Here is a 12,973-nt window from a genome sequence, read left to right as displayed (position 1 = left end):
GAAACATAAAAGCTCGGAAATTGTTAAAATCCTCAAGTTATGTATTAATTTCAAGTGCTCTGGCCAGGGAATAACAACGCAATTGACCAATAACAAAACATGTGCTTTTTCATTTTAAATCTAAAAAAGTGTAAAGATATTAACCTGCTGCTTTGTTAAAATTGGAAGAAAAAAGAAGAAATGGTCATATAATCAATAGAATAAAGGAAGAAAAAAAGTGTAATGATTTATAGTCGACTGAAGGAAAGGACAGTTGCTTTGTATTCACTCTAATATATTTGGGAGTACAACATTGCATTAGGGCACATTACCAGTTAAAAAAAACAGCATTAAATGAAATAGCCTATGTTAATTTAATTTAAATACATATATAGGATATATATTTTTTGTCTTAAGTTACAGCTTTCATTCCCCTGTTCAGTCAGTATGTATCTTTATAAGGAGGACTGTACACATTTTACCGGGATTTGGTTCGGATTTCAAAAAATTAGTTGGGTGTAAATTTAAAATAAAGGCTACACAGAGGTTTCCGACAGCACTTGAATACAGCGCACGAGAAAATCATTTGAAACCGAGATTAGGATGAAACTGTGGGCACGTTATGATATCCATTTGTGGGAAACTTCACATCCAAACACACAAAGAAATCTCCTGACTAGATTCAATCAAGAGCCTGTACAGATGCCATTACAAGCACATCGGAGTTGAAGCATCATTTTGACAATACCATCATTCTGATTTTGAATCTATCAAAACTTTTAAACGGGTTGGGGCTTTCCGATAAAGTTCATAGATCACTTGGTCACCTCATAGACACACAGAAGGGCACAAAGCTTCCCTTTTCATTGTTATAAACTGTTTTTTTATTTATATTATGAGGCAGGTAGCCTAATCTATGTCTGCGTGCCATCTTTTCTTTGTGTTTCTTCAGTCCTAGATATTGAAACATATTATTGGGAAAGGAAATCTTATTAGACTACAGATTTTTTTAAAAACATAACAGGTTATAACAAAAGCCTGTTCAAACGACATAAACGCACGTTGGATGCGCGGGACTCTCCTCCCCGGTGCTGTGGATGGTCCTCCCGCACTGCGAGCGGTGCTGTCTGAGCTTTTTTTTTTTTTTTTCCCAGCCTGCTGCTGTATAGCTTGCCGTCAGATTTTTTTTTTTTTCATTTTTTCAAATCTCCATTTTAGACAAAACTGGTGCATCAATAGGCGATCATGACTGGGACAATGTGCCGGGGCATGGTCAGTTCCTGATGGCCCATTTCTAGCAGGCAGGTAACGCTGACAAGAGGTGAATAATTGTGCATGCATGAAGCGCAGCGGGGTGTCGAGCGCCAGACGGTCTGAGAAGGACGTGCAGATTTGTTGATGCATACTCTGAATGCTCATAGACAGTGGGTTTTAAAAAAAAAGATAGATGGTTATTGTTCAGGGTTTGTCGAGGATTATCTTACCTGCGTTTAATTGGACGGAACCGCCTCTGCAGCAAAAATAATCAATATTCAAACTGCTTCAGGCGTACAGACCCCCGTTTATTCTCCTGCTAATATGAAAGAAATGCATGTTTGTAGGCTATGTCAGAATGTATATTACATTATTATACACAACATTTAGCCAGTTTATTAAAATGATTCAAGACAGTACATCTCCAGGTTTTAAGTGCATCAACAATACTTTTCTACCCAGTTAAAAAAAAAACCCTCCCTTCTGTGTTACTCACATCTCAATGAATATTACTGTAATCATCATGTCAGTGTTTAATTATGGATAATTGAAAACATATTGTGCTTTAATTGTTTGCCCTCACACGTTTGGTTCTAACTTATGGTGTGTGTGATGGTTATTTGTGCCTCTGCATTAAAGTATCCAAGGTCAACGTGCTGTGAAAGTCCTAAAGTTTAGTTTAAAGCATTTTCACACGGGACAAAAATGAAAATAACCATAAATATGTCGGTTAGCTTTTTGTGGGGCATTGTGATTCAATTTGTTGAAATGCAAGGAATGCGGCTGGAACAGAAATTCAGTCCCATCGCGCATGAATAAATGACCAATATTTAGTCAGGTGGAATGTAAACATAACCTGTTAATTATTTTTCGTTTAATGTCCACAGTGTTCTCGTTGTTGAATCCGTGTGATGCGGGAGATGGACAGGCAGAGCCCAGAAGACAAGCGGGCGGTCAGTAGTAAAACCGGAGCCACCACATCAGCAGCAGTCACCATGACAACAGTCAGCTCCAGCAGCAGCACGTGCACGCAGTTTCCCTCTGCTTCCCTCAGCATCATCCCGCAAGACAGACAGGCCGTCCAGGTAATAGACAGTACCCTGGATCTCTCCAGGGTTTGACCGAGCACTACGTGATTGGAAGGTGATCCAAGTAATAGACCATTCCCACGAGTCTATATGAACAGTTTAATTTAGTCGGCTGTTAGTCCAGGTGATAGACGGTCACTTGGACCTCTCCAAGGTTTGACTCACTTAATTGTAGAGGCAAAGAGACAGCACCTTGGTCCTCTATGGGCACTGGCTGACTTGTTGAGAATGTGATCCAGATAGTAGATAATATCCAAACCTGTACATGCATTTTTTTATTTACTGCTGTATACAGAAGTTTTATGTTTTACGTTTTTTACTCTGTGGGCTTGTGTCTACTTTTTGTCAGTTAAAAAAATAAATAAAATATATATATATATATATATATATATATATATATATATATATATATATATATTAAAACTGACAAAAAATAGACACAAGCCTACAGAGTTTAACATGAAAATAAAATCATTGCAGTGTTGTGCTGCAGATGGCTGACTCAAACTAAGTTGTAAAGGGCTTTTTGGGTCTATTCTATGATCTAACAGGTGATCCAGCATGCCATCCACAGACCTCAGAGCATGGCCGCTCAGTACCTTCATCAGATGTACGCAGCCCAGCAGCAGCACTTCATGCTGCAGACAGCAGCCTTGCAGCAGCACCAGCACCCATCCCATCTGCAGACTCTGGCCACCATACAGCAGGTGGGCAGGTTTCTGTGAACTGTGAGCATCATGACAAGTCACGGCGTGGAAAAATGGAACGTAGAGAGCACGTTCCATTTTGTGTGTTTTGTTTTTTATTAGGCTTCAGTTTGCCAAAGACAGTCACCTTCTTCATCCAGCAGCAGTTTGGTTCAGCCTGCAGGTGTTTCCCAAAACTCTGTAAGTGTCTTTGTCTCAGCATGTTTCAGCATGTTTCTTTTAAACATTTTTTTTTACATATCTTATCGTGCCATCCCAAATCCAGATCACTTTACCAGCATCTCCAGTGACAGCTCAGTTGATTGGCCGGACTCAGACATCCACTGCTGCTGCAACCACTATATCCCAGCAGGCCATGCTCCTGGGGAACAGACCTGCCAACTGTAACCAGGCTCAGATGTACCTTCGAACTCAGATGGTACAAACCTTTTCAAAAATATGGCTGTATGACTAGTTTAGACTGTTTCTATTTCACCTGCATGAGTGATTTTTTTTTTAATCCCAACATAAACTTTTCTGATTTCTAACCAGCCTAAGCATCACTGTTGCTTTTTTTTTTTTTCAGCTGATTCTAACACCCGCAGCCACCGTGGCTGCAGTTCAGTCAGACCTCCCCGCTGTGACCTCCTGCTCCTCTTTACCTACCTCCTCTCAGGTACTAATTTCACCAGGCAACATCAGACAAACCCATGCATGCTACAACAAAAAGATAAGGGCTGAGTATGTGAACTGGAGATGAGAATTTATCTATTCATTTATGTGTTTTTGATGGCTCTCTTCATACCACAGCCCAGAGCTTTTTTAAACATGACTGCCTGTGCTTGTATATCCAGGTGCAGAATCTGGCTCTGCGCGCCCATTTGCCTGGTGCTCTCGCAACAGCCCACCGCGTCATCTTAAAGCCATCGGCCCAGTCTCAAACCCAGTCTCAAGCTGCTTCTTCGTCTAAGACAGCAATCTGTGCTCTGAAGACCAAACAGCCGACTGACGCGTCAGCAGAAACAGGACCTTCAGATGTCACCCGGCTGGCTCCAGGTGAATTACTGTGTTCAAAAACTGATTTCAGAAGTGTACTTCGGAAGTTAGAACCAGCGTTCCAGACTTTGAAATGACTGATTGTAAATCTAAAAAGCCAATGACAGAATTGTTGCAGTCAGAATTAAGAATAAAGCTGGGTGAAGACAAGGGCTTTTTATCATCTTGATTTAGGATTTTTTTTTTGTTACTGAAACATAAATTTCACAGTTGAATTTTTTAAATTATTCAGCTAACTTTTGGACAGAGAAGGCTAATTCAGCTGAAAGGTAAATAAAAAGGGTCCAGGTGGTGGTAAACAACACTGTACAGAGCGATAACAGAGTTTTATATTTCACTGTTGCTGTTGATACAATTAATCCTAATTTAATACTAATCCTGATTAAAACAGTAGCAGGACTGTTAACTGTGCTGCCACTTTCAGGTCACCTGTGGAAAAGAGAAACCTGCTTTTGTCTTTATTGGTTAGCTATTTCTCTTCTTCATCACCCCCCTGCAGCCTACTCCTCCGTGCACACTCACACTCTAGTCAAGCAGCAGCTGTCGGTTCCACCGGGCCAGCGGCTGGCGCATCACCAGCTCATCCTCCAGCAGGCGACAGGAGCAGCTCCCAGCCACAGACAGCTGCAGCCCATCGCCCTCAAAGTAGCATCCCAAGATACCAGCTCAAGCCCCCTTCCTCTTTCTGATAAAAATGTCAACACTCCCAGCACCTCTTCACAATCAAGAAGTGACCCTCCAGCCTCCTCTTCTTCTTCTTCTTCTCCATCTGTCCGCAACATGTTTGCACCGTCCACTTACACCTCAATCCCAGCTGCTGCTGTCCAGCCTCAGCCGCCTCCTCTGGTGGCTGCTCCACAGCGTCGAACTTCATTCCCGCAAGTCCAGAATCAGCCTCCTCCTCCTCCTCCACCTCTGGTTCTCCCCAGGCTGCCCCAGAACCCCCCTGCATCCCTCCACAGACTGTCCCTGCACTCAGTCCAGGCTTTGTCAGTTAAGTCAGGACAGGTGCTGCTCACAGAGCAGGGGCTGCCTGTAGCGGAGGCTCTGGTCCAGATGCCTTACCGGAACCTGCCGCCTCCGCAGACAGTGGCTGTTGATCTGAAAGTGCATCCAGTCAGGCACCAGGAAACTTCATCGGTTAGTCCCCGCGAGTTGTTTGGAAATCTTTGTATGATTAAGTTCAGGTTTGACTGAGGTTTTATTGTGGTGTGAATTTCAGTCGAAGCAAATATGCAAAATGAATGGAGTGAGCTCGGAGGAGAAGAAAGATTCTTCACGCTCACAGAGAAACGCGACTCCCACTCCTCTAACTGGATCTCCTAAGAAGAGTGGTGCAGGTAAACGATAATTAAAGCTTCATTTTTTATTTTTAAAAAAATCTAATAAAGACATGTAAAATATTACAAGAGAGCCAGAAGCAGAGACATCAGAGTCCTAAGAAACACTTGACTTCAGGGAAAAGAAGCCAATCAGAGTTGTTCTGTGAAAAAACTCTATATCATGATGTCATATTTTTGCTATGCAGCAATGATGAATTTTGATCACTTCAAATTAATTCAGTTTTACACTGGCTCTGGAGTAAAATTCACTACAGAAGATTTAAAAAAAACTTGAATACCATCACATTCTGAATCAAAACGAAGACAGCAGAGCTATACCCATGATTAATCTTTGATTATAATAAGGATTCTAACTTTATAAACAAGCAGCATGAACAAGTAGCTGTTGATTACGCTGAGGTGGGTTTAAATAGTGCTGAGCAGAAGGTTTCTTTTAAAACCGCAATTCAAAACGCAACTCGGCACAATGAAACAACCTCCTGCTCTCATGAGAAGCTCTGTCTACCACAGCTCTGACACAAATAAGAAATAATGAAACTTGCTAAACGATAAAGTTTAAACGCTCTTTCACCAACAAGACAGAAAACTGCGAGACAGCCGGCGGGCTTCATTATCATCCACCACCATCATACCAATTTAAAAACTGTGAACCTGCAAAGCGTCTGAAATTCACAGTGAAACTAACAGGCAAGTAAAAAGTGCTGGGAGGCAAATTCATTCATTAAAAAAGAAAAAAAAAATGATTCATTGGTTTAAACACAGTAGCCTTTGGAAAACGAAGTAACAACACAAAGTTACAGTTTAAGTATTCCCACAAACACAAGCATTGCTGTTCATGGTTTAAAATATATATGTATATATACACGGAGCTCTACATAGTCTGCACAGTATTACTAGTGCTTTTTTTCTCTGTCACACCACAATGTGCTGGACATGTGGTCCACGGACGCCAGGGGTCAAACCACCGCTCTTGCTCCTGACCTACAGCCGCCCCCTAGTAAAACAGCTCATTGTGTGACACATCATATACATGTTTGTAACCAAAGGTGAGCCTGCACAGCATCAGGAAACAGTCTAGCAAAGTAAGGCAGAGTTACTGAAGCTAAAAAAGGTAATCATGCTTCACTATAATGCTTTCATTCTGCAGGAGTGATGGATGCGTCCTCCATCACTTCCAGCCAGTCAGTGATCAGGTCACCCCAGGTTGAGGAGCCAGCCCAGCCCACCGTGAGCAGCAGCAGCAACCTTCCCCCTTCACCTCCCACTTCTTTGCCTCCTTCCATCCTCCCAGCTGCAGCAAGAGACCCCAGCCACCCCCCTTCTGCCCCAGCCAGCCTCCCAGGAAGCCCTGACAGGACAACACAAGTCCTCACACACCTTGTAGAGGGATTCGTCATCCGAGAGGGCCTGGAGCCGTTCCCGGTATGTTTCTGGTGTTGCCATTTCTGAGCCTTTTAAGACATTTGGAGATATGTTTAATTGAATACACACTCATTCTAATGGAGAAAATATTGATTCGGCTGAAATATTTGACCTGTTCTTCAAGTGGCCTCTCTAGATTGAGTGCGGACGACAGGTTCAGTGTCATGTTGCTAACGACATGCACACAGTAGACACAGCAGATTAGCATTTGATCTCAGTATTGTTTTCTCGACCAATCCAGCATAACTTCCACCCTGCCTTTGTCTCACTATTTGGATATTAAAGATTTTACATTTTGTAAAATACCATGGGATGCAGGTGGGTCCATCTTTACTGTTAGAAGAACAACAGGCCTCACTTCCTGAATCCCAGGAGATACAGACCAATGGGGAAGCTGCAGAGGACAGTCCTGTGGATGCTGACCAGTCAGATTCAACAGACTCGGAGATGGAAAATGATGGCCCTGCAGCAGATGGTGAGGACTGTTTCTGTTTCTGGGGTGTGTGTGTGTGTGTGTGTGTGCTCATGTGAGAGACTAACAGCTGGTTCTCTGCAGTTGCAGAGCTCAGGGAGAGTGTGGCGGGTGTGCTGAGGTGTGAGTACTGTGGCGGCAGAGGTTACGCTCACACGTTTCTGCGCTCCAAACGCTTCTGCTCCATGACATGTGTCCGAAGGTAAATAAATCTCTCACACACGAAGACGTGGTTAACACGTTTCTGGTCTTCAACGGCACATTCGTGAAACAGAATATTAACCGTTGAGCTTCAGTGTTGTTCGCTTGCGTAGTCTGGATCCAGTCATTTAAAGAAGATGGACAGAAACCAGCCATTACAATAAATGCAGGAGGCTGTGATGATGACTGTCTTGTGTTTTATTGAGTGTTTAGTATACTGTATCATAGTTAGTGTCATATAGCTACATTATGAATGAATTATGCTTAATTCATTAGTAATGAGCTGGTTTTTTTTACTATTGTTTCTGTTATCATGGCCAAACGCATTCACAATAACAATATTTTTACGATATCAGTAAAGGCAAATTGTAAAAAACGGATTGCTATTTACTATAAATGTATGTATATATGTATATGTATATATAGTCTCCTATCTAACTGAATTACACTCAAAAGTGGTGATGAGAAGCCATAAAAAATGTACAAAAACCTACATTTGCATCAGTAATACTTTGGATTTATCAGCTAAGATCTAATCATAATGTTATCATAACTGTATTATCAACAAGATATTAGTATTTAATTCTTTTAATTTTGCATCACCGATTTATCACAACACACCTTTTGTAGTTCATTGATATGAAGAAACTATGTGAAACTATCTGAGTTTGTATTTACCAACTTTTAAGATCTGATAAGCTTAGACCAATTGATAGAAGGTGTTGTTTATTTAAGGGAAGAGCGCAGCGTTAGTCTAACATTTCCCACACAGGTACAGTGTTAGCTGTACGAGGCGTGTCAAGGTGCAGCGAGCAGGTCGTTGGGGCCACAGGCAGATGGGCAGGAGAGGGCGACCCCCCAGCAGAGTCAATGGAGCCTCCAGAGAACATTTTCACAGACAGGTCAGTAGACTTCATTGATCTAATGCTACGAGGGAGATAAGGCTAAAAAAGCTTTGGTTTCTATTTGCTGATGTGGAAGAACAGCACACAGGATGCTGCAGATTCTTCTCAGTGACCGCCATGTTGTCAAACTGCATGCATGCACGGGCAGTTTCCATTGTGGCATCTATGTTTTTTTCAGCCCCTCATGTCATGTTAATGATCAGATTCATCTTTCAGCTCTTTCCAAAATAAAAACCTTTTTTTGACACATTTGCAAAAACTTGTGGTTAGCAGTGACTACAAGTCAACCATTTTCTCTCAGCCTAAAGTTAGAGGGACAGGCCACTTAGCTTAATTGCTGCCTAGCAATTTGTTTATCGTGGCTCTGAGTCATACTGACTTCTCTGAGCTCTCTTTGTGGAGATTGATTGAATAATGAATGATACTGGAACATATTCATGCCCTAAAATTAAAATGCATTCATGATATCTCCAGCAGGATGGAAAATATTCTAAAACACATTTAGACTGTAACATAAAATTAAAACTTTAGTTGATCAGTTTGTTTAAGAATTTATTGACAGATTAGTGGCAAAAAAATATCAATTGAGAATGTTATTTTAAAACATTGTGAATTTCATACATCCCCATGATATCATATATGTTTCTCTTTCATGCCAGATAATATTTGTGTTTTTCTGCTATAATCGTAGAAATTCTGAGTTGATTATATTTGTTTTAACCTATAATGACTCAAAAATATAACCAGACTTGAATATCTAGGAAATATCTAGTAGGATTGAGTTCCCCAGGTTTTGTAAATGAATTGAGGACTAAAAAAGTAAAACTGACAGAACTCACCTCAAAGCTTTTGACTCCCTCTCTTACAATGATATTAAAGTATTTAAGATAAAGAAAAGGCTCATAAAACAAATTAAGATTAGATTTATTTGTCATGCATACACATGAATTTTTTCCTCCACTTTTAACCCATCCAGGGGTCACCTGTTGACACACACATGCACAGGGTCACACACTCATAGAGACAGATGCCACACACTGGAGTGGTGGGCAGCCATTCACAGCACCCAGGGAGCATGGGGGTACAATGCCTTGCTCAAAGGCACCTCAGCCGTGACAGGGAGGGGAACTGCCACCCTTCCAGCTGTCACTTCACCCATCTTTTTTTTGAGTGGTAAGAGTGGGGATCAAACTGCCAACCTTCAGGTTATTGGAACTTAATGTCCCATTAACTGGAAAAATAATTACAATCAGTCTGTTTTCAGTGAGTTACTACTCCTCAGAAACCTTTCTTTTATCATTGTTCCTCAACTTTTAAAGTTTGAGTTAAAGTCTTGAAATAAGTCAGTTTGTATGTTAATAAAACTGTTTAACTTCCTAACCAGCTTAACCTAAACTAGTCTCAGAGAAGTAGTCACCACTGACCAGTGACAAATATCTTATAGCTATAAAAACTCTGTGAGTCGTTCTTTATTTTTAATTTGAAAAACATCCGTGCTCATGTAATTAGCAACAGTTTTAGCTGAATTAGAATTAAAAGTCTGATAGCTGGTTTCAGTTTCTAACTGTATGACACTTGAAAAACCGGCGTTCACTTTTATTTTGCTTCGCAGTCTCTGGGGTCATTCGGCTCAGAGAAGACTCGGCAGAGTTCACGGGAAGAGGAAGAGGAGCGGCAGGAGGAGGAAGAGGAGGCTCCTGTTCCCATGACGACCCGGCTGCAAAAGCAGGCGGAGAGAGCGCGTCAGAGAGAAACAGAGCAGACGGTGACAGAAACGATCATCATTTCTGACAGAGAGGAAGATGTCGACTGTCCGTCCCAGTGGAACGTGGAGCGAGTGTTTTCTTACATCAACACCCTGCCAGGTACCGTCACACGTTTGGATTTTTGATCCCCACAGAAAAAGTTAGGATGGAAGTATTAAAAAACAAAAAAACAAAAAACTTACTTTGACTTCCATTCCAATGACATTTTATGTTTTGTCCACTTAATTTGATTTGTTAGTACACATCGAATTCTGCATTTCAGGCCTCAGAGACTTTCCAAAATAGCTGGGAGGGTAAAATTTAGTAATGTCACCATTACTTCTCACAACACTTTAAAGATATTCTGGGATTGAGGCTATTCGGCTATTAAATGAGATGTCATAATGCATCCTGTATTACAGCCCAGCTGTCAAAGACTGGAAGTCATGTGGTCCGGCACATTTTCTCAAATCATAATACAATTTTCTCAATATGACAACCAACATAGAAGTAATTCATTTGTACAAAACTTTCTTTTATGAGCCATCAAAATTCAAAACTGTGCTGCTGTTTCCGTCAGTTTGACTTCCTACATCTGACATCTTAAACAAAATTAGAAATATAGGGTTGTTTTCTTTGTATTCATTTTAATAGCTGTTTTTCTTTTATCTTTATTCATCTAGAGACTTTAGTGGATGTAATTTTAAAGTAAAATAAGGAGTTTTACCCCTCATATTCTCCTCATTACTCACACTATTCTTGAGCCTTTAGGGATGCAAAGTTTTTTCATCAGGTCACTCCTCCCAGATGTTTAAACTCTGATAAATTGGAGCTGCAAATGCATTCTGACAGTGTAAAGATGTACCAGCATGAAGGTTTATTTACAAGTTGCATGAGGAATACAAAGTCTACTCGGAGTTAAATTATAAGTTTCAACATGGGCAACCTGCAAAACAACAAACACACAAAGCTATCTACGCCAGGAGTTAAGATGACCTAAACAAAGCAAATCAAAAGAAAAGACAATCCCTCATGTCTCTGGTCTAACTAAACCGGAGAAAACTAATTAAAATAATTTGGCTGCTCACCCCTACAAACCCCATGTTATGATTGAAGCAAACAGTTGAGAGGAGAGGGAGATGAGTGAGCCCGCTGTCATCATCCCAGGTATTGCTACAAGAAACAGGGGGCTCCATTCCCCAGCAGCCAATCCTCTGTGAGCGCTCGGAGTTTTATCCAATCAGAGCTCGGCACCTGCGCACTGCAATTTGCATAAATTAGTCAGACAGAGGTCGTATCGTCCCATCAAGATTCAAAACTGTGCTGCTGTTTTGCCTCGGTTTGACTTCCTGCATTCGATCTAAAACGAAATTAGAAATATAGGGTTGTTTTGTCTGTATTCATATAGAATACAATGTTTTTGCATCAGGTTACACGTCCCAGATGTTTAAACTCTGATAAATTGGAGCCACAAAGGCAGGAGTTGGCCTCTTCTTTTTCCTACAATAACAACATTACCTTCATGCCTTAATATCACCATTATGATGGAAGTGAATAATGTCGACAATGTTTAGCGGCGTCTCTCTCTGCTCTTTTCTCCAGGTGGTGCAGATGTAGCCAAGCAGTTTCGCTCTCAGGAGATAGACGGACAGGCTCTGCTGCTCCTCACTGAGGATCACCTGGTCAGCACTATGAACCTTAAACTGGGACCTGCACTGAAACTCTGCGCTCACATTAACGCTTTGAAAGACGCATAGAGAAGCACCAATCCTCCTCTGAGATGCAGAAAACCTAAAGGATTTTCCTCTTAAACTCTCCTCTGTGCTCAGACAGCTGCCTGGAGTTCTGTTTCAGTCTCCCACACAGTCGACGCTTCATGCTCCCTCCGCTGACTTCAACACGACGATGAGCAGCTCTTTCTCTTACCTCTCACCGTGTCATTGTAGCAGTTTGTTTACGGTTATCCATTTGTTTCAAAATGGTTTTAAATTTTTTATTTCTTTTTTTATTTATCATTTGTAAACAAAAAGAGCGACCCAATATTCACGTTGTCACACATGAAGAGTGCTGTACAATCTAAAGTTTACGGAGCAAATTATTCCTCCTTATCACAGAGATTTGATACATTTATCGTCAGAAAACTGTTGTAATGAATTATAAAAGCTAACTGACGACAAGGTTATTTATTATGGACATAATTAATATATTAATAAAACCATTAAAATCATATTTTGTGCTAATCTCATTATATAAACGTACACTTTTTTTGTTAGTTTTTTTCATTTATCTGTATTCTTTTACTTTTTATAGCTTCCTTATGTACATTTTGATTATGATATTCTTTACTTAAGTGAGATGCAGATATGGATAGATAGATTCCTTTTATGTAAATTAAAGCTCTGAATACAGCAGCAGGAAAGCAAATATCACAAGATAAGCAAGTTGGCCTTCTTGTATATTTTTATGCTCCTTGAGACTCAGACAAAGCAGATTTTTCAAGCGCTCCTGAGTTTCAGTGAACCACCACAAGAGGGCATCCTCCAAAGGTCATAGGAAAAAGCCACTATCATTTTAACTTATCATGGTAACAAACAGGGTAATAATTACAATGAATAAGCTTATGAAAAAAAAAACTATATTTATGACAATGACCAACTTCATTCATAACAGACTGATTGAGTATGTATGAGTTCTTGTATCCAGTTTGAAAGAGAACATTTTAAGCATTGTTCATTTAAATCAGATCACTAGGACAACATTTTTTGTCTTCAAGAAGAATGGATTCACAGGTGGGTCCTCAAACATCCACATTCAATATACAG

General features: G+C 40.6%; 1 protein-coding gene across 1 annotated transcript; it reads left to right on the top strand.

Annotated features, from left to right (window-relative positions):
- The first annotated feature begins 1,134 nt into the window (after window positions 1–1,134).
- phc3 (polyhomeotic homolog 3 (Drosophila)) lies at window positions 1,135–12,339 on the top strand. Its single transcript, XM_072364428.1, has 15 exons — window positions 1,135–1,284; window positions 2,121–2,318; window positions 2,873–3,028; window positions 3,131–3,208; window positions 3,294–3,446; window positions 3,594–3,683; window positions 3,862–4,063; window positions 4,563–5,203; window positions 5,286–5,403; window positions 6,554–6,828; window positions 7,147–7,303; window positions 7,385–7,502; window positions 8,274–8,403; window positions 10,019–10,271; window positions 11,754–12,339. The coding sequence occupies exons 2-15, from the start codon at window positions 2,145–2,147 to the stop codon at window positions 11,906–11,908; spliced, it is 2,700 nt and encodes an 899-aa protein (XP_072220529.1). The 5' UTR covers window positions 1,135–1,284; window positions 2,121–2,144; the 3' UTR covers window positions 11,909–12,339.
- The last annotated feature ends 634 nt before the right edge of the window (window positions 12,340–12,973 follow it).

This window comes from Leuresthes tenuis, unplaced genomic scaffold (genome assembly GCF_036924035.1).
Source record: "Leuresthes tenuis unplaced genomic scaffold, fLeuTen1.0.hap1 SCAF_14, whole genome shotgun sequence".
Taxonomy (NCBI): domain Eukaryota; kingdom Metazoa; phylum Chordata; class Actinopteri; order Atheriniformes; family Atherinopsidae; genus Leuresthes; species Leuresthes tenuis.
This window is presented reverse-complemented; position numbering and strand designations above follow the sequence as displayed.